This window comes from Nothobranchius furzeri, chromosome 4 (assembly GCF_043380555.1).
Source record: "Nothobranchius furzeri strain GRZ-AD chromosome 4, NfurGRZ-RIMD1, whole genome shotgun sequence".
Classification (NCBI taxonomy): domain Eukaryota; kingdom Metazoa; phylum Chordata; class Actinopteri; order Cyprinodontiformes; family Nothobranchiidae; genus Nothobranchius; species Nothobranchius furzeri.
Window position 1 is genome coordinate 15,062,406 of NC_091744.1, and position 24,963 is coordinate 15,087,368.

At 41.1% G+C, this 24,963-nt stretch overlaps 1 protein-coding gene across 1 annotated transcript in view; it reads left to right on the forward strand.

Moving 5' to 3' along the window:
- grin2ab (glutamate receptor, ionotropic, N-methyl D-aspartate 2A, b) overlaps positions 1-24,963 on the forward strand; it is a 198,550-nt gene that overhangs the window by 33,425 nt on the left and 140,162 nt on the right. The window contains exons 3-4 of the mRNA XM_015964736.3: positions 20,153-20,377; positions 20,448-20,606. Of these exons, the coding sequence (XP_015820222.1) occupies positions 20,153-20,377; positions 20,448-20,606 (384 nt within the window). The remainder of the gene's footprint in view (positions 1-20,152; positions 20,378-20,447; positions 20,607-24,963) is intronic.

Here is a 24,963-nt window from a genome sequence, read left to right on the forward strand (position 1 = left end):
ATAGTCTGAAAGGCCCTGTCCCCTTTGGTTTTCAGTCTGGTTCGAGGACTTTTTATTGCAGAGTTTGCATGGGATTTCGTAAACGACTCCACATTTAAGTCCAGCTGGTATCTTGTCTTTTGGGTGCACTAGTCTGTTTCTAACTGTTGTGTATGGTTTTGTTGGTGTGTTTATGTTGTGTTTTTTCATTGTTGCACTTACTTTTTCTGTTATGCCTTTGATGTATGGTAGGGTTATCACTGTTTTGGTTCTTGTCTTTCTGGGTTTCTGGTTCTTTGCTTTGGTTGTTCTTTTCTTTCTGTTGTTGTTTGTTGTTTTCCTTTGTTTATTGCCCATGTTGGGTATCTGCAGGTCTTTAAAGCATGTTGTATGTGTTTTTCCTCTTGTTTACGGTCTCTTTCTCCAGTTATCATGCCTGCTCTGTGATATAATGTTCTGATTACTGACATTTTGTGTATGGTAGGGTGTTCTGATGTCCTTAATAGATATTGGTCTGTGTGTGTGTTGGTTTCCTGTATGTGTTTATGTTTAGGGTCCCGTCGGTCTGCCTGCTTATTTTCATGTCCATAAATGCTATACTGCCGTCTGTTTCTGACTGAAGCTAGAATTGGGACAGTAGACTTGAGCTTTGTAACTGTAGACTGAGATGAGAAAGTTACACATTACAAAATGTGAATTACATGCTACAAAACAAAATTGGCAGTTACAAAACTTGGTACAAGTTACATGTAATATTGTCCCAATCCTAGTTCCATACTTAAGTACCTCTCTGCTCAAACAATAGCCCAAGACTAAATAGGCCAAAGTTGATGCCAAAGCTGTCACTCTGTCACAGTGCTAATGCTAATCCTGCCTAAAGAGCACTGTGATTGGCAAGGCACTCACCTGCTTAGGCCAATGGTAGACCTGTTGAGGTGACAATAGAAAATGGTGTAGCGGTTAATGAATTACATATTTAGGAATTAAAGGCTGTTGCTATTCAGCTTATGTTTTAATTCCTAAGAAAGATCAAACAAATTAATGAATTAAATTTACATGCAAGTATACGTATACGGATATATGTAAATAATAGATGTAAATTCATACACCAACTTGCTTAGTCTATGTTTGATCAAAAGATTAATGTTTAATTTTAAAGATTTATTTTAACAGCAAAGTTATTTGTTAATTCAGAAGATCTAAAGATCTTTGTTCGTTCAGTGATCAATATACACACACTCTGTGTTTATTTCAATGAAGAGTCACGTTTAAAAAGTTAAGACATTTATTACTAAACAATTTAAAACGTGACATTTTAAAAGACTATTTATAAAAAACAATTTATAAAAGCTTTGGTATGAAATAATTTGGTATTAAATAGCAACCCTGTGAATGGATGAATCTAAGCTGGAAGTGTGTTTGTTTGCGGGTGAATGCAATGTTCTCAGAACGTGTATCTTGAGAGAAGACGCGTTCTGGGTAGAAAGAATTTGGTTTGCAACTAAGATGTTGTTATCAAAGAGCATTCAGAAGCAATCTGTCGGAAGTGTCTACCTCACCCAGTTAGGAGACCCCCTTTTGGATCCGAGATGTCAGGAGGAGATGATGCCCCCAGGCACGAGGTGGGTAGAAGAACCTTGGTGCGACCAAGTCAGTCCTGAGATGTCTCCGGGTCACCACGACTGATGGAACTGGTTGCGTCTCAAAAAAAAAAAAAAAAAAAAAAAAACTCTGAAGGAGTTTGCTTCATCTTTGTTCTGCAGGTGCCGTTTGTTGTCGTTGAAATCCTGCCATCGTGACAGAAATCGCTTGTTGGTTAAAGAGCGTGTGGGCAGCCGTCCCACTTCTCTAGAACTCATTAGCAAAATGCAGAAAGTTCTGTTTTATAAGATGGGCATTTCCTGTTCTACGGATCAGGCTTTGACATGTAGAGATTTTAACATACCTCAGAAGCACGCCTTCCCAAGATAGAAAGCTCTGGTGTTATGGAAAAAGACGTGTGCAGTTAACCTTAACCTGATTTACTGTGTCCTGTATGATTGTGTATGAGTGCACATGATCTTCTTGTCACTGGTAAACATTTCTGATAATCATAAATAATAATTATTATTAACCAAAGAATAATAATTCATTTCAGTAATTAAACCCCGTTATAAGGAATCATGATGATTATTTATGAACTTTGTAATAGACAATGAAAAGAGTTTATTAAAAATTATTCTTTTAAATCTTGAAGTGTCCTTCGTCTTGCGGATGGAACAGCAGTCAGATAAAGGCAGTCAGATTAAAATAGTGGTAGACAGACATTCAGTCTCCTGTGAAAACAACACTGTAGATTGTCATAGCAGCCAGGATTAAAGTGACCCAGGCTGTGTCTCTGACCTGAGGGTCAAGAATCAGGCCATTCAGTGACGTTACAATGGCTAGACCGACCTCTTTTGTTTCTGCTAGGGTCTGTAGATTTCAAGGCTGTCCCACCCCTGCTCGTCCTACCCTTCAAGAAGGAGCTAAAAACCACACCTCATACCACACACGCACAGAGAAAGTAGTCAATAGAGTGCACTGTTGTGCTGCTGATGTAGTGCAAGGTGGAATGCTATGCTAATCACTTCTCTCCAATACCAAAACATAAATCCCTTTTTGTTCCGCTACCTCTTCTTCAACAGTTAGTTTACATACTGACATTAACCCTCTGGCGGCAGGCTTTGCACATTTGTAACGTTAAAACCTACCTACCTGGTTACTCCACATACGTATTTCATGAGCATTTTTTAACACAGAAGTCCCCCTGAAGGACTTAGTTTTTCGTCCTTTTATCAAAACTTATTTTGAGCCTGAGAGGGCTGATTCAGTGTAGGGAGAGCTAGAGCATTTAAACTAATGCCATATTAACCTATGGTAAACACAGCATGAATCAATAATCTACACTATTATTTTTTTTGTTTGAATAAAATTTGGGTTACAATTCTCTAAATTACTTATTACATGTGAAACTAAAATAGAAAATCATTCAAAAATTAATTTATGGCAGTGATTCAACATAAAAGGTGAAACAAATACAGTATATGAGATAGACTCATAACGAGCAAAATCAGATATTTCAAGCCTTTATTTGTTTTCAATCAATCAATTAATCAAAGATACTTTATTACTCCCAGAGGAAAATTAGAGTTTCAGTACACACAATTCAGAGACCAGACATACATGGGCAAGGCACATGACAAGAATTGGTGACTATGGTCATTCGCAACCCTGAGTCGCGCTACCGTAATATAGCTAAGAGGGTTACATGAGGATTCGTTCAGGTGGAGGGAAAAAAAGGCACTTCAGAGTTACCCTCCACCGGGAGGGCAGCTTTGCTCTGCAAAAAAACACCTCGGACAGACATGCAACAGACTTCAGACAACACAACATAAGTGTTCACTAGGAGGGGTGGTGGGTTGGGACTATCCCCACTTCAGTTCCTGCAGCCACGATGAAGCAGCCCATGTCACCTCAGTGTGGATGGGGGGGGGGGGGGGGGGCATTGAGGGTTGGAGGGTTGCAGTGAACCTGGACGCTTCGGCAGCCTTCCCGCCCAGGCTGGGAAAGGAGGCAGAGTTTAGTTGCCGTAGCGACGGCACATTCCACATATCTTCTGAGGGGGGAGTTTTCGTTGGAGCCTTGCAGGCTCAAGGACACCAGATTCCAATTAGAAATTGTTTTGGGGCCAGATAGAGATAATTTCCTCTCTGTCTTACAGTTTGTTGGTCCTCAACCTCTCAAAATCCCAATAATGGAGTTAATCTATCCCAATCTGTGCTGATTCGTCCACTCTCTCCTTGATGGCATCCATCTTTTTGCCAAAGAATGAATCTCCGCCAAAGTCCCAAGCTTACGATTTATCTCGACGATTATTTGAGTCTGTGAATTCATAGCGCGGTGCAAACCATCTCTGAGCTCCGGGATCAGGCCAATATTCCTCGACAGCTCATTAATTTTCCGGTAAGCCAGGTAGCCTCCAAGGCAAATGAGCAGGAAACCTGACACCAACACCACGAATATCCACACGTCTTCAGAGTCCTCCACAAACAGCTGAGATAAACAAATCAAGTTCCACTGTTTCCAGGAGTCCATGATCTGTCCAACTGGGTCTGTACCGGCAGGACATCCGGGAGCCCCTTCTCCCGTTCTCATCATTGAAAAAATTGTATCAATCGCGTTGAGAGACCAGCTGACGAGATCCATTTAAATGTTTTTCAGTTTCCAGAAAAATGCAGAAGCAGCTGTGCACCCAGCAAACACAGACAGACAAAGGCCTTGAGTGTAAGATATGGAGGAGAGGAGAAAAAAAGCATCTGCACCCTCCAAGAGCCGGAAGATTCTGATGATAATGGCTAACATGTGAAAATCACAAAGTCAAACTCTCTGATGGTTAGGGGGGTGTGTGTGCGTTTGTGTGTGTGTGTGTGTGTGTGCCCGTGCTCATGTGGGTCTACAACTAGCTAAATGTGTCCTAAATTCACCATCTCATCGGCTACACTGCCAGTTTCCCTGTCTCCAAAATGTGCTTATGCCAAGGTCAAAGTTTGCTTTACTTTACATTTTCTCATCTAGGTTATCTTTAATAAATCTCAAATTTTGTGTGATTACATGTGCACATTTCAAATCCTATTTTGTGCATAAGCAAGCTATAGAAATGAGTCCCTAGAACCTCTGGGATGTGTTAGAATGGGAGATTCACATCGTGGATGTAACTGTGTGATTCTGTCATGTCAGTATGGACCAGAACCACAGATGAATGTTTCAAACCCTTTGTTGAATTTATATCGTTAAGAATGAAGACATCTCTGAAGGCTAAAGGGTGTTCCCGCACCAGCATGGTATACCTAATAAAGTGGCCAATGAGTTTATTCTATTTATTCTAGCTGAATATATAAAAACATATCTGGCTTTTATCTGTTCAGGATAATGAGTCGTGCCCTTGTGGAACCACATGTTTATTAATTTCTTTATGTCTTTAGTTTACATTTTTGTTGCCATGATGAGAGGAGATGCCTCCATACCACTGTGTGTTTACAGTGGATGGATCATAACCCGACGTGTTTGTGTCTGTTTTCAGCTCTGCTCTGATCAGTCACACAGTGTTTCTGTCTTCTCACAGTCTGGCTGAACGTCACTGGTCACACTGGTGTCATGTTGGTGTTTTATTCTTGACAGATAAAAGAAGATATTTGCTGACACGTATCAATCAAACAACCTTTGGAAAACAATCCTGTTACAACAAGACAACATGTAGCAGAAAGCAAAGTAAAGATCCTTTGAAGACTGTGCAGTTAAAGATGCCACATCACCATCCGGGGCTGTCGACACACGGCTCTGCACAGACTGCCTGATAATTTACTGAGCACCATTAGCTCCTCGCTGTAGCCAAATTAAAGCTGAGAAACAATAAAGGTGGGTGGCCAAGTCTTCTTTAAACTTCTGTGCAATGTGAATCTTTCCAAATAGACACTGGGCTGTTCACTCAGAAAAAAAAAACTGCCTTCTTAAAAGTGCAAAAGGACTCTTTGATTGTGTCGGAAAAGTTAAAAAGATTGTGAATTTGCACAAATTCCAACAGCAATTTACTAAAAAGGGAGAAAAAAGTGTTTATTTAAGTCAAATTATACATTTTATGTTTTTCTCACAAGAATGCAGGCCTCCTTTGTCAGATCTGTTATATTATTAGGTGTGGCTCACTGAAAACCATTTTGTAATGATTATTTCTGATTCAAATTTGGTCACTTTGAGTGTTTCATGCAAGCTGAACATGAAAATAGTCTCCTACACCTATCTCTTGCATTAGCTTTTGAGAGAAAATAGATGGTGAAACTCTAGAATTTGAAAAGCCTGACAGATCTTCGTCACACTGTCACTTAACGTTCATAGACTCACCCATCTTGACTCGCAACAGGGAAGGCTGTTGTTGTTTTAGCGTCCTGTAGGCAGCAGAGAAGCCTCAGCTAGTAGAAGCTAACTGTTGGCATCAGCAACTCACCCCTCCTTTCCACCGGAGCCGTGACGGAGCCGTCAGCAGCACGTTACTTCAGCAGCACGTTATAGCTGCTGATAGGAACCGCTGTGGTCAACAGAACCTTTTCCACCGGAGCCGTCAGCAGCACGAGTCGGCCGCGTCTCAGGAGCAGCATGTCGCGGCCCTTACGCGCCGGTTCTATTTTTTACGCGCTACGCCTCTGAAACGGGTCAAGTTCAACATTTTTGGGGAAGGAAAGACAGGAAATCGGACGAGGAAACGGAGCGAAGCTTCCCAAGATTTTCAGAATAAAGAAACGTACTGCCTTCCGGTTGCTTTACTTTAAAACAAAGTTATCACCTAGTTAGCGGTCTCCTTTGTTTTTCCATAATGGACGACGAAAGGTTGATTACTGAAGTGGAGAAGTACCCAATCCTGTTTGATCCCAGTCACAGTTTTTATAAAGACAACGTCAAGAAGGATAACACATGGAGTGACCTATCTGTGGTTTTGGGGCAAGATGGTGAGTTTATGCTAATTATTAACGTGATTTCTTTTCTGTATGGACCTCTGTCAGTTATGCTGACGTGTGATTTTGCTAATGTCGCGTGACTTCGTGCTCTGTCGGTGACAGCTGCTCCCCTGCTGCTTCGTGTCTCGTGGGAAGGGCCAAGCAGCAGCTTACGCGAGCAAGACGTGCTGCTGCAGTAACATGCTGCTGACAGCTCCGCTGGAAAGAGGGGTTAACCTCACGGCAGAAGCTAATCCAGGCTTGTGTTATTTGTGGAGATAAAACACCAGAGTTGCAAGTCAGTGGTAGAGTCACATTACTGTTATCCAATTTGAGGCAAGATGTCCATATATCAGGAAATAACCCCTACTGGACACTGGAAGCATCGGTGGCGTGGAACAGCAGCAGAAAGATTTACACGCAACAATCGCTGCACACCGGGAGAGTCTCAGCCATGAAACGGCTTCTCCGCTGTGCTCTTTGCTCAACTTGCGAGTTCACAAAATCCCTTGAGTTTATTCTATCCTCCATGAAACCAAATAGAAGAAAAAAATAACATTGAACTCGTTGTTTTATGTCATATATGATGTTGTTTCTCTCCACTGCCAGGATTAAAGCCATGAAAAACACACAGCTGCACTTCTGGAACAATGCAGGGAGTAAATGAGTTCTTAGGTCACTTGTATTGATGTACTGTACAGAGATATGAAATCACACTGCTGAAATAGACTTTTATTTAGAAAATTACCAAAGGTTATACACTAAAAACATGTAAGATTTCCTGTCTAGCCCTACCAAAAACAATGAACTCTGCTTATTGCTGCTTTTAATAAAGTGCATTTTGTTGTATCTACTTAATAAACTTGATTTTGCAAAGATATGTAATGTGCTTGAGCATTTATAATGTAATACTGTTAATTTCTGTTTCTACACAAAACCATTGAGTTAAGTCAACATAACACTGTTGAGTAAATTCAGAGAGTTTTGTCCCTCTGCTGATACCGTATTGTCCAACATGATAGCCACATGAGCTGACCTGCCCAAACAAAGGCCAATGCACATGTTCACCATCCATGAGCGAGGTGCATCGTGGGTAGCCGGTTTTCAGTAAATTTTTTTCAATTTTGCTGTGTTTTCATGTGTTTTGATGGGGGGTTTTACTGCTAGGGTTGGGTTTGTCGGATGTTGTAGTTAGTTTTTGGGTGTTATTTTTGGTTGGTGTTAATTTAAAATCGTGAGTAGGGTTCCATTCCGACTAATGGGACCGTAGTGCCGTTCAGCTGTTTCATAAAGTATTCAATGTTTCCCTCAGGTGTGAAGCAGTGCTACAGCTGAAATTCCAGGGCCACACCTACAAAATCGAACTTGACAGTTTTTAGTCCATACTAAGTAACCAAGTTTCTTACCAGTTACTTAAAGCACTTGTGTGGAACCACTTAACATAACATTTTGAAGTAAATCTGAGTTTTATTTTCTTTGAGTGTATGTTTAACTGCGGAAATTGTCACATCGAAGAAGCGGCTCACGGCAAAAATAGACCCAGATCCTATCTTTAGTGGTGTGGTGTGCCGCTTCTGGGATGCGCCTGACAATTGCCGCGGCTTGTTTGAATCACTCCCATAGAATATAACGGATTCTATTTGTAGCAGTGATACTCCACTGCTGTTCCGCACCGCTGATGCTTCCAGTGTGCAGCAGGCTTAAGACTCTGAAACCCGCCTGTTGCATCTACCACTAGGGGGCAGTGTAGTATTGGATAGGAGAAGTAGGTAAGAGAGAGGAGAAGGAGTGAGAGTTAATGTGGATGTCTGATATTGCTACATGTGACGCAGGTTCGAATAAAGCTTGGAGGAAGAATTCTTGCATATTCGTGCCACTTTATGATATAACAATCAACCATAACGCTGCCGTCTGAAGCTACTTTCTCCTCCAGCTGACTTTCCCTGTTGACACAGGCACTTCGTTCTTAAATGAGTAAATCACAACTTGAAGTAAAGCAACTGGTAGTCATTAACTTGCAGGTGCATATCTTTTAGTGCAATAATCTGAAAGGACTCTTGAATCAGATACAAAGACAGAGAGGAAATTATCTCTGTCTGGCCCCAAAATAATTTCTAATTGGAATCTGGCGTCCTTCAGCCTGCAAGGCTCCAACGAAAACTCCCCCCTCAGAAGAGATGTGGAATGTGCCGTCGCTATGGCAACTCAACTCTGTCTCCTTTCCCAGCCTGAGCGGGACTGCGGGAAGGCCGCCAAAGCGTCCAGGGTCACTGCAACCCTCCAACCCTCAGTGCTCCTCCCCCTATCCACACTGACATGCGGTGCTTCATCGTGGCTGCAGGAACTGAAGTGGGGATAGTCCCAACCCAGCACCCCTCCTAGTGAACACGTATGTTGTGTAATGTCTGAAGTCTGTTGCATATCTCTGTCTGAGGTGTTTTTTTGCAGAGCAAAGCTGCCCTCCCGGTGGAGGGTAACTCTGAAGTGCCTTTTTTTCCCTCCACCTGAACCAATCCTCATGTAACCCTCTTATCTCTATTAAGGTAGCGCGACTCAGGGTTGCGAATGACCACAGTCACCAATTCTTGTCATGTGTCTTGCCCATGTATGTCTGATCTCTGAATTGTGTGTACTGAAACTCTAATTTTCCTCTGGAATTAATAAAGTATCTTTGATTTGATTTTATTCTAAACTTGTTATAGTTACCTAGATGACTGTAACATTGACATTTTTCAGCTTGTAATTTATTATAAGGATTTACTGACTCATTAAATAGATTTTTACTTACTTTAAATGATAAATGACCCGCACTTGTATAGCGCCTCTCAGAGTAAGGACTCCAAAGCGCTTTACACTACAGTGTATCATTCATCCATTCACACACTGATGGTGATGAGCTGCGATGTAGCCACAGCTGCCCTGGGGCGCACTGACAGAGGCGAGGCTGCCGAGCACAGGCGCCACCGGTCCCTCCGACCACCACCAGCAGGCAAGGTGGGTTAAGTGTCTTGCCCATGGACACAACAGCAGAATTCTCTGTCCGGAGCCGGGATCGAACCTGTAACCTTCCGATTACTGTACAACCCGCTCAACCTGTTGAGCTACTGCTGCTTTAATAGTCAGTTTTGCTGAAGTAATCTTCTCAGAATTGAATCAATCAATGGTGTAGAAAGCATAACTTTAGTGACTCAAAACAATATTTATTAAGTTCACTTGTCTTGACTTTTTTTTATTTCTTACCTAATTGTTACCAGTTTCTTATATAATCCTTTTCAAAACTGAAGCTGCATCTTTTCAGTGTTTGTTCCTCTGCAGAATGAACCAAATACACAGTCCCAGTTACTGATAATTATCTGCTGCTTTGGTGGATCAGACGCTAATTTCATGCAGTTTATCATTTAAAATATGTACATAAATCTGGTCTCTTGTGTTCAGAATTTGGACCTGGGTGTTGTGGTGATTAACAAATCAAAATATAGTAAACATTTGTTCACAAAGCTGAAAATATTTGAGTTACAAGCAGAAATGCAGGTAGAAGACGTTTAAGCTTGTCAGGAGTTACCACATGCTACTTCTCTTGTACTTTGACAGAATGAAACTTTTAATGTTATTAATGTCTGTGGACATCTTTTGGCGCTCAGTGGCATCACTCACTGTCGAGGCAGTCGCAATATGCTGATGTTTTAGCAAAGTTCAAAAATGGGCAATTTTGAATGGAGACGCAACAGGGGGAAGGACTGAGCCACCATATTTTCCCCACCACCTTCCTCTCCCAGAATCTTTCCAGATCTGCTAAAGTATAATTACAGCTAATGGGGTTAAGGTTCAGACTCTGTCGTGGCCGATCCATGTGTGAAAATGATGTTGCAGGCTCACAGACTGAGCCCAAAGCATCCTGGGATCATCATCTTGGAATATGCCTGTGCCATCAGGGAAGAAAAGCATTCGTTGACCTCATTTTTTTGGGTACATAATGTTGCTAAACCTAGTCCTGACCAACTACAGCAATGATCAGAACCAGGTGGTGGCCATTATTTCAGGCAGTGCAGTCTCTACTTTAGAAGCGACTTTAATCTACTGTTTGACATTTTAAAAATCTTCATGTACTTCTATGTCATCTCTGTTGTATGTCACAGTCGCTACGTGGTGAACCATAAAGGGGGACGACAGAACTGAAAAATGCTGCCAGAACAAATAACATACAAAAAACAGAGAACAGAAGAAAAAAACATGACTGAGTGACAGAAAACTGGATTAACATGCCATCAACAGAGTCTGACAAACAATAAAGAAGACGGTAACCACAGTGCAGGATGGGGGGGGGGGGGGGGGGGGGGGGAGTGGTGCATGTGAGTTCATTAGATAGAGAGACCAGGTGGTGACCCAACAATCTCAAGTGGACACCTGGGGTACAGTAGTCAACCTGGGGTTGACTGGTAGTCTGATTGTATGTGGTCCTTTGATGGAATGGTGACCTGTCCAGGGAACCCCCACCCTCCACCAGTGACTACTGGAGTTAGGGCTCCCATCTCAGTGGAGAAGTTAAGAAAATGAGGGATAATGATTGGGTTGACTGTGGTGACCTCTAAGTTAGTTTGACTCAGACTAATTAAATAATTGAAGATGAAAATATAATGAAGACTTCAGAGAGAAAGTTTGCTAACCCACAGGGTTGACTCAAATACGTATCTCGAATCATGGACGTAATTTTCACTTTAGAAGTGGGGGGGACACGGGGGGGGGGGGTCTTTACAGTATGTTCTAATGGTAAACAGGCTTCAACACAAACGGTTGTTTTCCGCTTGGTCCTAGAGCTCAACCAGTGTCAATTTAATATAGCGTAATATTGTTTTTGGATGGTAAAAAGTGCAGGGGTCAAAACTTGACTTTGGAAAAAGTGCCCCCCCCCCAAATTAAATCCATGTCTCGAATAGTAACAAAACCAGGACCAAATCAATAAGAAACTAAACATGACATCAGTTTAGATTCAAATAGATAAAAACTCAAAAATCCCACAGAGCATGACGGATTGAAGGCGACAACACTTTAACTGTAGGATGATGAAGAGGAACACCACGGATAATCTGACTGTCGAAGATTTGTTATCTTCTTTGTCCTCTCAGAACGTTCACAACCAAAATTTTATTTTGCTTTCTAGTGTTTTTGATTGCCTTATTGTTATTTTTTTAATAAAAATTAAGCAAATGATAAAACAATTAAATGTTTCACCTACAGTATATATTTCAACAAAGATGTTTGACTTGGACAAAACAAGAAAATTAGGATCAACAGGAAGGTGTCTAGGAGGCACCCTAACCAGATGCCTGAGCCACCTTGACTGGCTCCTCTAGATATTGAGGAGCAGCAGATCTACTTCAAGCCCCTCCCAGATGACCTCTTGAGATGACTTCTCATCCTATCTCTAAGGGAGAGCTCAGCAACCCTGCGGAAAAAACTCATTTTGGCTGCTTGTATCCACAATCTCATTTCGGTCACTACCCAAACCTTGTGATCAAAGGTGAGAGAAGGAACGTAGATCGACCGGTAATTCAAGAATTTTGCCTTTCGGCTCAGCTCTCTCCTCACCACGACAGATTGGTACAACGTTCGCATCACTGCAGATGCAGCACCAAACCTCCCATCCATCTCACGCTCCATCTTTCCCTCACTCGTGAACAAGACCCTGAGAGACTTAAACTCCTCCACTTGGGGCAGGACCTGGAGAAGGCATTCTACCCTTTTATGATTCAAGACCATGAGCAAATCAAACTACATTCAACAATAATAAATATAAAGACAAATAAAATGAGAAGCGCTATAAAAATTGAGTGGTGAACCTCTTTGAGATACAGCTTTGTGTTGAATTTCTCCTTTAACTGAGATGTTTATTTATGTTGTCATGTTCAGACACGATGCAGAGATGCTTCATTGACCACGTATGAAGGCATGAAACTGTGGGCTGATTGATTTAAGCAATTACACCCACATGAGCTTTGTTTAAAAGGAGTTAGGCCTAACATAGTAGAAGCAAATATGTGCTTCAATTCAAGAAAAATCATGCTTGGTTGTAACGAAGCGCTTAAAGGCACGCTCTTATTAACTGTCACTGGGCCTCTTAGTTTCCACTCGAGCGTTTGGTGTGTTGTCTCTTAACATTGACGGACTCGTTATTGTCACTGAAATTGGTTTATTTTAGCCACAGAAATAGAAAAAAAAACACTTTTGGTTACATTTTATTTACTGGTTTCAGGCTAAATTAAACAACGTAGAAGAAGAGTAATAATGAAGTGAAAAAGCTCTCTGGTTTGAAGTCTTAGCCGAAGTCTTTCTGTGTGGAGTTTGCATGTTCTCCCCATTGATGTGTGGGCTTTCACTGGGTGCTCGGGATTTTCCTTCAGTGGAAGGCTCCCGCTCAGCCTTCCCTGGAACACCAGAGAGAACAAAACGAGAGCAGAAATCATGAGATAAGCTTACTTTCTTTTGGAGACAGAAATTACTGAGTATTCTTGCAATATTCAGATGCTGCAATTTTCTGTATTTTGCTGAGTTAGCAATGACTCTTTGGACTTTTCTTTAAGAGTTTGAGCACGAGACTCGGTGCATTCTACGTGACGTTGACCACAAATACAAATAAAACAACCTTATTTTCATCTATTCTCCAAACTGGGTTAGGGTTAGGGTTGCTGGCTGCTGCTTATTCTGATGCTAACTCTAGAGAAAAAAGTTAGTGTGATCTTGTCCTGTTGGTTGGAGTTGACACTAATTTCCTGGGACAGGAGCATAGCGGTGTGTGATTTAGCGGCGTATGCTAAGTGCTGCTGGAGCTGCAGGCTAGTCTGTGGGCACCAGGGCAGAGAAAGCATGCTGAAAAGTACTGACTTGACTAACTGGCCTGATTAAACTGGGTGTGAGATGACATGGATCAGATACACAATTACCCAGCTGGAAAGACAGATTGTAAGGATTCAACATAGTAAAAAATATATACTCCAAAACGATAAGCAGGTACAAGTGTACAGATAAGGGACAAGGAGAGGAAGGAATCTGGAGACAGTAAGTTAATTTTGGAGATGTGAAGTTTCCTCCTGGGGTGTTTTTTCAGCTCTGCTGGACTGTGGAGGTGTAAGAAATTGGTTGAGATGCAACGTAGCATTCGCATCATGGTTTCATTAGCTCTCATTCAGCCCCAGGCATTTCACACTGCATTTCCTCTACTCATCTGCCTCTTTTAGATCCGCTCTCATTACAGGAAAAGGTAACAGAGTACGCTGAAACAGATAAACTCAAGCTCAAGCTCTTCTCTTATCACTGCTACTTAGTTCAGCTTGTGCATCTGAAAGACTTTTAAGATATTTTTTAATTTCGGTGAATGTTATTAATTGATGCAGACATGTGTGCCTTTAGCGATTTGGAGTCTTTACCTTTGTACCCCAAACAATGAGGTGAAATCAGATTACATTTATTTCAGGGTTATTTTATCCATTAATCACTCGCACTTTACTGTGCACATTGCCTGCAGGCATAGATTATGTTCAAATGAAGGTAGGCACAGAAAGAGAGATTTGGGACCTCTCATGAGGCCAGATGAGGGGTTTATCAGAAGTGGTTAGGTTTAACCCTGGCCTCCTAAAGGCCACTCTCTTTGACACGAACTCACCTAACATTTGAAAGTAGAGGACAGAAAGAGTTCCTCCTCTTTGCGCCAACTTGAGCCTTCCATATGTGGTGCGATTGCTGGTTTTTCACTTGAGATTCAGTGAGAATAAAGTTCAAGTCACATAAGCGAGCCACTATTTTTCTTGAAGATAAATACAAACTAATCTTTGAGGATCCTGGGGGGCAGTTGCTAAGCTTCTGAAGACATGTTCAGAATCCATGAGGCTGAGCTCTTTCTGTGCAGTGGAAGAGACTTTTAGGTCGCTTCAACGTGTGTGGCTTCATAACATGAACTTAATGTTGTTTGTAAAATTATTTATACAGTAAATGACAATATTTAAAGAGACAATGTGTAGTTTTTACCATTATTCTCTGGAAAAACCATCAAAATGCTGTTGACGATTAATGAAATGATGCCCAGTTGTTGAAAAATATTGGCAGCTTATTAAGAATCAGGTGTAAAATACATAGGAGCGGGTCTAAGTCTCTGGGCGACGCGTATCAGACGCCATGGTTCCTACTATGGGAGCCTGTGAGAACAAAATGCATTTACTGATTTGTAACGACCGGTTATAAAACTTTCATCAGCTGTATGCTGATTGGCTGTCTGAAGCTAGAAACTCTGTGTACAGTATCTGGTTAAATCACTAGGCCAGCCACAGATTTATCTGGCATTCAATCAAAGTCTGGAATTTCCCAGTTCATCCTGGAACGTGTGTGTTCCGACATTCTTGTTTGCCTTTTCCTCCTTGCCTGACAAGGTCGTAGTGAATAATAAAACATACAGAGATCCACCAAATCCTTTTTTCGTCAAGTGCAAGATCGTAAAGATTTATGATATTATATTTATAACATTCTTCAGGTTTTGTGGAAAAATAATAGTAAATTATTACCGCTAAACATCCAAGAAACTTTTTAAAATAAGAATGTGAAAATCTCATTTTGAAATTTGAAAGTAAAAATGTGTGTGTCTATGCCTATGACGTGTTATACCAGCTTTTCTCAGAACACGTAGTTCCTCCGCGGCCTTCACAACGTTGTTCATTTTCTACATCTGACACTCCAAGCTGCTTATTTTCAACAATAATGAAAATGTGTTTTTGAAATCTAGGACTTTTTTCATAAGTGCACGCCAATCTGTTTCTATCCGTTCAGCATTTATTAGAAGATTGTTTGTCTGTCGCTGCTGTCCATTTGAGGATGCAGTATGTAAAATTGGATTAATGATAACTAGGATTCTGCTGTTTGGAGCAGGCAGGTTCCTTGCATATCGCAAGATTCAGAAGATGTTGGGAGCGACTGCCAAGCTGCCCGGTTTCTAGGAAGGAAGTGTTAGGCAGTAAGCAGTCAGACTCTCGACTCTCAGTTGAACAAGCATAACCGGATGGAAGCTGGATTCTCTGATCAGCAAACTGGCTTTGGTTTCAAAACTCGTCCGCAAAATGGATCAGAACTTGGAGAAGCTTACAGCTCGACTTGGAGAAAACTGACCCTATATTTGGCTGTTTGGAAATTACCAGAGATCACTGAGAGACAGAGGCAGACACAACTCTAGTCGAACTAAAACAATTGTTATCTGAATTTGGCCACCATGTTGTTGGCCTTGAAAGGCCGCTAATCCAAAACTTCTTGTGTGTTTATGAAGACAGATGCTCTATCCCTTCCTGCCCATTTTCTCACATGGGATCTTGGACCCCCTGGATCAGCTTGTTACATATGTGGCAACGGATATTGCAGCTGAACTGAGACTCACTTACACCGATGTACACATTCATGCATGTGTTCACATGACAGACACGCACACACTTCCAGTTTTTCAACGTACTCGCACATCTGTGAAACCTTCCTCCCAGTTTCTTGGGCAGGCTGAAGGCCGTGCCGATGAGCAGCTGCTGGTCTCCCTCGGATGCATGGGGATTCCCACCCATCCCACCTACCTCTTGTTCAGTTATGACTGTCTGAATGTGTGCTTTTATGTCTGAGGTGGTTTTTTTCTGCAAAACAACTCTGCTTCCTGTAGGGTGCAGAGTGAGGGCATATGCTCTTTCTCCCTCATCTTTCCCTTCCCAGATTATATCCATGTTTATACATCTGCATAATAGGAATGCTATAATGGCCGCATGCCCACAGTTAAACCGTTTTCCTGTCTACGTGTTTCAAGTGCTAAATGGCTGATCTTGGAATAGTTGTACTGAAACTACATTTCGTTGTACCGGTATGCTGGTTCAATTACAAATAAAGCTATTCTACCCTATCCTATCCTATCCTATCCTATCCTATCCTATCCTATCCTATCCTATTTAGCATCAACACTTGAAGATGATCTTTCAATGGATCATTCATGATATTTTCAGCCAGAACGATTTGCAGGTTTATTGTGATTTCTGATGAGGAAGACACATTTTGTTTAGTTTAGAAAAAACTAGTTATCAGTTGAGAAAAAGGTTTTCTAAGCTGGTTTTCTAACCATTCTTGGTATAATGTGAAGAGGTTGGACTGTCCCATGTTCCTGAAGTTTGTAGTGTTCATGGAGAGAAATTCAAGGTGCAGTTGTGAAGAGCAGGATGTTTGCTTGTGGAGCCTTGGGCTCTTTTTTGCAGATGATGTCTCTGTGGTGGACTTCTGTTTATCTTGGACATAACTTGCCTTTTATTGCTATTGAATCCGCGATCCTTACGTTTCTTTAACAAGCCACTCCTAAAGGTGTCTGTCTCCATCAGTCCCTGTGCAATCTCTAGTGATCTGAGCATCTGCTTTAACGGAGAGACGCTCACGGAGAACTGCAGCGCTCCAGTTTGCCGTCTCAGCTGATTTTGTTCAAATAGCAAAACTTACGGACAGTGTTTACTTTCATTTTCAATATATTTGCTGGCCGGACTTCGGCATTAAATCCTCGCGCCATCATGACACCTCGCTCTGTTGTGCCATGGCTCAAAAGCCGTTTATAAGACAGACCATTATTGCAATGTTACTACCAAGCGAGGCAGAACGAATGCCGCAAAATTCACGCAACGCCATGCCGACATCATGCGTTTATGAGACACACCATTGCGGTAATATTACGCCGATTTGCTGGCATGGTGTGTCTTGTAAAAATGGCTTTAGGGTAGAGCCACTACACTTCCTCATCTAAGGGAGTAGTCCGAGGTAGTTAGAGTGTCTCGCTGAGAGGAGATCCTGAGCTCACTGGCCTGGGAACACCTTAGAATCATTCCGGATGATCTAGGGCGAGTAGGGTTTCCCTTCTGGACCTGCTACCTCTGTTAGCTACATTGGATAGCTGACAAAACATAGTTCAGTTAATTTGACATAACTCTGTTATCTCAGTGGTACTGCACTGTAACATACTGCCATGTTAGCTTCTTTTATAATCCAAAAACTACTACATCAGTGTTTATTTATTTTTTGCCAGTAGCACAACTTTTCAGTTAAAACCCTAATTAGTTTAAACCCATTTACAAAGCTGGTAAGCCAAGCTTTTGATTACAATGGTATACAGTGCTCAGAATAAATGAGTACACCCACTTTCAAAAAGTTATTTATCAGTAGTTCAATGAACAAAAGAACAATTTCCAGAATTTTCACAAGACTGGGTTTTATTGAACACTTGTTTAACTCCATAACATGAAATTAAGGGTAATAATATAACTTAGATCACAAAATCTTCAATTTTACTAAACCTCAACACCAGCAGCACTCACGCGGCCCCACATAAGGACACCACCACCACCATGTATCACTGCAGGCACCATGCAGTTCTCTTTGAAATCATCACCTTTACGACGCCATACAGCTTTGAAACTATTAGTTCCACAAACGGTGATCTTTGTCTCATCACTCCAGAGTATAATAATAATAATAATAATAATAATAATAATAATATATTTTATTTAAAAGCACCTTTCTGGTCACTCAAGGACACTGTACAGAATAAAAACACAAATCATTCAGTAAGTAAACATACGTAAACATGAACAAACAAGGCACAAAATTCAAAGCTGATATGTGGTTATGAAGAGGTGAGTTTTGAGTTGTTTTTTGAATTCTGTGAATGAGTTAATGTTCATGATGAGAGGGGGAAGGGAGTTCCAGAGTTTGGGAGCGGTGCAGCTGAAGGCTCTACTCCCCATGGTGCTGAGACGAAAGGAGGGCACAGAGAGATGAATGGAGGAGGAGGACCTGAAGGAACGGGACGAGGTGACGATGTGAACGAGACCTGTGAGGTATAGAGTATAGAGTCCCAATAGTCTTCTTCTCTTTCATTATGGGCCCTAGCAAATAGGCATGCATTTTTGTGCATGGGATTTAGGAGAGGCTTCCTTCGTGGACGATACCCATGCATGCCATTCCTCTGCAGCGTACGCCGTGTGGTGTCACAGGAAACGGTCACTCCAGTTTTGTTTTCTACTGCTTTAGCTAAGTGCAGTAAACTTGCATGGTGACTTTCTTCAACCCTTCTCATCAGAAGACGCTCCTGTCCAAATGTTAACTTTCATGGATGGCCTGGAGGTATCTGTCAGATGGTTGCACTTTCATCTTTCTTAAATGTTTGGATCACTTTTGCTACAGTATTTTGACTGGTATGCAAAGTTTAGCTGATCTTCTTGTAGCCTTCACCTTTTATGTGTAATGAAATGACATCCTTTCTCAGATTTTGTGACATATCTCTTCCACGTGGAGCCATTGCTGACAGCATGAAATGGGAAGAGCTTTTCTTTGTTAAGTAATGCCCTTTTATAGTCACCTGTCTGCTGGGCACCTGTTAAACGAATCATTAGACTCACCTGTGGGTGAATGCCTGTTAATTAGACTTTTGTAGTCTTAAGTGTGTTTTTTCTTCTAAGGCCTAGTCCACACGTAGCCGGTTTTTTTTAAAACGAATATCCGCCCCTCCAAAAACTTGCATCCACACCACCTCGTTTAAAAAAAAAAAACTCTGTCCACACGTACCCGGATAAATACGTTGTTAAGGACATGCCAGACCTGTAGGCGGCAGTACTTCCCCTGTTCTTAACCTCGTCCTTCGTCTGTGGTCTTCCACAAGGAGCAGTAATTCCACTTGCGAAAACAAACAAGCAAAAAGCGCTTGGACAATTGATAAAGCGAGCGCAGCTCTGAGGGCATCCATGCTGTCGGCTAGTGTAAACACAGGTCGCATACGTGATGTCAGCATTTTTTTGTCGCGGAAAGTGACGTTGCGGACCTTAAAACTCCGGTTTTGTCTGTCCACATGCAGACACCCAAAACGGAGAAAACGCAGATCTTCACTTTGGCCGGAGTTTTTAAAAAGATCCGTTTTCGTGTGAAAAAAACTCCGTTTTCGTGTGGATGACAGGCCAAAACATAGGGAAATATCTACATTTTGGCAGATCCCCGGCTACGTGTGGACAGGGCCTAAGACTATAACTGGGGTTTACTCATTTTTGAAACATGGGCTTGAATGGATTTATTAGGGAAATCACAGTTTTGTGTGTGGAAATGAACAAAACTTGTTTGCAATGAATGGCCCACATTTGTGGGAGTGTTTTGTAGTAGTCTCATAGAAAATGTTGATTCTGAAAGGAAACTAAAGGTCTTCTGACAAATCTAGTGAAGTGTACTCATTTATGCTGAGCACTGTATATGCAGCAAATTAATTTTCCTTTAGTGTCAAATTTCTTATGTCAAATTCCATTAAACCTTGTTTCCCACCTGTAGCTACGAAGATCTGCCTCCAGCAGGCATAAACTGTCAAAGAAAGAAATAATTTTACAAGATTTAATTGTATTAAACACATTAAGATTAGCTAATCTAATGAATTAGCAACAGCTGATGTGAGAACGGTGCATTTAGGTAGAGTATCTGCTCTGCTAGCTGTTAGGTGAGACATGTTGTTTCTTTTTGCTTTAAAACTTTCAAATTGAATTTTCCCAATTACAGAAACAAATGGTTCCTGTAATTTGGTCCTTAAAGTGTTAACTTTCAATGAGCTCTAAAAGTGGACTTTGTTTCTGTGGTTCTGTGTTGTTTAGGGTACGATGGGTGTAGTGGGCTGGATGTTGCTCCTTCTCTCCTCGATCACGGTGGCTGAGGCATCTGAAAAGCCTCCGGGGCTCAGCGTGGGTGTGATACTGGGTCAGACCCGCCCAGTCTTCGACCAGGAACTCCAGTATTCACGGCGCCCTCAAGATGTTGTTGATGTTGATGTCGTCACACTGAAGATGAACCAGACAGACCCAAAGTCTGTGATTACACAGGTAGGAACCACACTCATGTGTCTTTTAAAATCATAGATTTTTGATTTTAAACCTGAGATTTGTGTCTCAGGTGTGTGAGCTTGTGTCTCGCTCTCGCCTCCATGGCCTTGTATTTGCTGACGGCACCGATCAAGAGGCCATAGCACAGATCCTTGACTTCCTGTCTGTTCAGACCCAGCTTCCAGTCCTTGGAGTTCACGGGGGCTCTTCTATGATTATGGCTGACAAGGTAGGTGACATGAGACTTTGCCAGTCATCTCCGGCAGAATCGTAACCTGTTTGAACACAAGCTGTTAGAAGTTAAAGCTTCTTTCCGGAATATTTCTCTTATCTGGTGGCACCATCTAGTGGCTGACAAGCATATCACACAAAAAACTGACCACGTTTTTGTTTATAAATGTGCTTCTGTAGCCGACAAACAGAGCTAAAACATGTTGTTTTATGAATATTACTCTCATGTCATGTTGTGTTATCATATATTTATATTTTAGAGACTTACTTGTCCGTAAAAAGTTCATCAACTCTGCATCAGCCGAGGTATTCCTTAAATTTGAAGCATCTAAGCGGTAGTCTAACGCTATTGGTCAGTTCTGGTCGGCGCTCAGTTTCCTATTGCACGGAGCTCTGCAGGGCAGGAGGCGTGCTTAGCATAAACAAAAACAAAAACGACGTATTGCTTACACTATATCACAGTACATGATGAAACAATCACTTTTACAGATTTCTGAAAAAAAAACATACATCATTTCTGAAAGGGGAAAACTCCGGAAAGCAGCTTTAAAAGTGAATAACTCTAGTTTCTCTTCTGTATATGGTCAAGCTGCTAAAGGCCAGTGCTGTCATCCTGTATCTTTTCTTTATTTGTTTTTGCTTGTTTGAAAGTTTTTCTCAACAATATTCAGTCACGTACTTTGACATTTATCAGCTTGTAAAAGTTCATAATCAGCACAACTACAAATCAGACATCAGCATGTTGCAAATATGACGTCATCACATAATCTCCTCTCCTCTAGCATAGCTGCTACTTACCACATGGCCAGATTTAATGGTGTTTCGTTCCTCCTGACAGAAGGACTTGAAGTTCGCTGAACTTAAAGCCAATTCCCTCTGTTTTTCTCTATGTCTGGTTCGGTGACGTCACTTTGGTGAAGCGCATTTATACTTCTGGACTTACTTTCACACATAACCTAAAATAACATTTCCCCCGTTTGAAAATAAGCACTTTCTTGGTATCAGAATGTGTCTTTAAAATTCACGGACATTATATGTGAAACCCAAAACACACAACAAGCAGAATTAGAAAATAGCATTTTTAGCCCCAATGACATGCATTCATTTTTTAGTTCTTCCAGGGACCCATGGTCCGGAAGTAGATGGGCGTGACTATTGTAGCTTCAACAAGATAATTTTCATAAAGCCATTCTTAAGGCTGTGTAGCGGAGGCAAATTGATGATTTTATCTGTTATGACCATGAAGATGTAATATCCTATATAAATATAAAATATTAACCTGCGAGGTCTTTATTTTAATCAGAAGATTCTAGGATTTAATTCAGAAGATCTAGGTTCTTTGCTTTTTTTAGTGATCAACCACACTTCGTGTTACTTCAAGAAAGAGTCAAGTTTATAAAAGTAAGAATTTATTTTACGAACAATTTAAAACATGACAAATTGGTCAACTATTATTTACTGTGAGTGGATGGAGCTAAAGGTAATGTCTGGAACCTATGTGGGGATGTGATGTTGGTCAGAACTTCCGTATCTCAGAGAGCTGAATTCTGGATGTAAAAGAATTTGGTCTGTGTTAAACTATGAAGTTGTTTGTTATCAAAAACCCACATCAGACGCTATCTGTGTGTCTACATTACCCGTATTCAGAGACCCTCTTGGTGGATCCGAAAGTCAGAGAGGTCGGATGATCGCTCGCATCGGAGGGCTGTAGAATACCGTGGTACCGATCCTTTCAGTCCAGAGATGTCTCGGGTCACGACAGACGGATGGAACTGGGCGTCTGGGACTCTTAAGGGGTCTAAACAATATCAGCTTTATTCTGCAGGAACTGTTTGCTCATCAGCTTTGCAGGTGCAAAATGGTTTTGACGACGTGTCAAAATCTTTGATGGTTAAAGAGGTTTTGCTACAGATGGCCGGTCTGAGCGATCCTCTAGAACTAAAGAATCACCAGCATAAATCTGGTTTAATGTTATGGTGTTATGATTGTGTAGCCAACCAAAAGTTGACAACTTTTAGGATATTACCAAGAATCTCAGAAACACGCCTTCTTTGATCCGGAGGCTCCGATCTGGGTAAAAGGTTAATTATGCGTCATGGATTTAACTTAACCGTACTTGTTATTGTGTGGAACAGGTGTGAGGACCTTGCCGTCAAAACATGGTGAACACATTGCAGATTATATTAGACAAACATAATATCACATCCATTCTGTGTGCACAGATTAATGGAGTATTTCATTATACTATAATTATCATAAGTAGCAATAAACAGATGTTGATTTAATGATTATCTAGATTATAAGTCATAGAAGGAGTTCATATTGATTTAGTAAATGATTCTTGAATTTAGCAATTGATTCAAACTAGAGTTCTTCTTTCTTCTGGAGGCAGACAGATGAGACCTTGGGGGAAAGAAAGTTGTTTACCTTTCAGACTAGCAGACTCTGAATCCCAGCTGGTGTGAAGGCAAAACTTTTAAAGGGAACACATGCAATGTTGTGTCTCCTTTCTGACCAGATGTTGAATAGATGGTGAAAGGTCAAACAGTGCCTAAACTGACCATTGCTGGACGCTACAGCTCATAAAGACACACCGTGCCAGCAAATCAGTGTAATACTGCTGCTACAGTGTGTCTTATGAAAGCGCCATGGCGGCATGGAGATGCAGCAATTTTGCGGCTTTCGTGCCACCCAAGCCTGGTAGTAATATTATCGCAGTGCTGGACTTGTGAATGAAGATTACGCCTTGGTGTAACAAAGGGTGGTGTCATGAACACGCGTGGAATGTTTGCCAAGCTCCGGCCAACAACCATGTCGAAAATTAATTAAATAGGCTTTATTTTTTATAACAGAATCAGCTGAGATGGCAAACTGGAGCGGTGTGTTCTGGGAGCTTCTCTCATTTAGAGCTGGAGCTCAGATCGCCATGGGACCATGCAGGACAGACACCTTTAGGAGCAGCTTTTATGGAAAACTTAAGGAGCGCAGCTTCAATCGCAATAAAAACCAGTTATGTTCAAGCTAAGAGGAAGTCCATGACAGTGCAGAGAGTGCTCCCACACCACCATCATGCAGTCTTTTGTGAAAAGCATATGATCGGCACATCACGCCACATTCTGAACACCTATGAACAATCAAAGCCTCCCTGATGCCACTTCAGCTTTGCAGCAAACAGTTTTATGAAAGAGGATTAGGATAAGTGCTATCAGCATCATGAAAAACACGTTTGTTTCTGCATTTGATGCCTTTAAACATAAAGCAGCATGTTTCAATAGAAGTTGTTGTAAAGTAGTTTTTCTCTATTATTTATTTTAATGACATGCAAATTGAACATCCATCCATATGTAAGGTGGCCATTTTGGATTTTAGGATTGTGCCTATAGAAAAATACCTCTTGTTCTGAAGGCATCACTGCATAATTTCTCATTGTGGAACTCAGAAATCTGAACTTATTGACTCTAACAGCACTCCATCAAATGTGATGTTCAAGAACTCCCTCCCTATCCAAAATAGCTTACAGCTAATTTTAGTTCTGCTGGGTTACAGCTTGAAAAATATTGTTTAACGAGCAGAAGAAATGATCCTGAATCACTTTTAAGAGGTCTTTATTTTTATGTAAATTGTAGAATAAATAAATACATTTTTAGGGATTTTATCAATATGTTTATCAATAAACATATTTCCTATAGTGAAGAGAGAAGGAAACAATGAGCAGACAAGTCAGCCAGTTATAACTGTGGTATATGCACGAGGCAAAATGCCCCGAACATCTGATCAGAGTTTATTTAAACAAATAGAAAAGAAAGGGAGTGAGGTCATTGTGTGTGTGTGTGTGTGTGTGTGTGTGTGTGTGTGTGTGTGTGTGTGTGTGTGTGTGTGTGTGTGTGTGTATCTGTGTGTGTGTGTGTGTGTGTGTGGGAGGAACAGTGTGTGGGTGTGTCTGAGTGTGAGAATGCTTCAGGACATTTATTAGGATTAAAGCAATGAAATATAAAATTTCCATAACATACATAAAAAACACTACAACTCTGGACATATCCGTGCTTTAGGATTTGCTTGATGGATGAGTTTTAGTTGTTTTTATGTTTTAAAGTAATTATGTTGATTAGAGAATGACACAGTGGGAGGTTCATACGGTCAGTGGAGGTTTTTCCAAAGAACATACAACATTCTCCGAAACATCATTTTTATTTTAGCAGACATTGTTTAAATATGTAAAAATGTGTTTTCTGCTTGGTCTAAAACTGGGCTACACAAAACCAAAAGAAAGAAAAGAGGAAATATTAAGCTAGATCAGCTGTATCACATATTTTATTCTGCCCATCAACAGTAAATAGGTAGGTTTTTATTTTTTT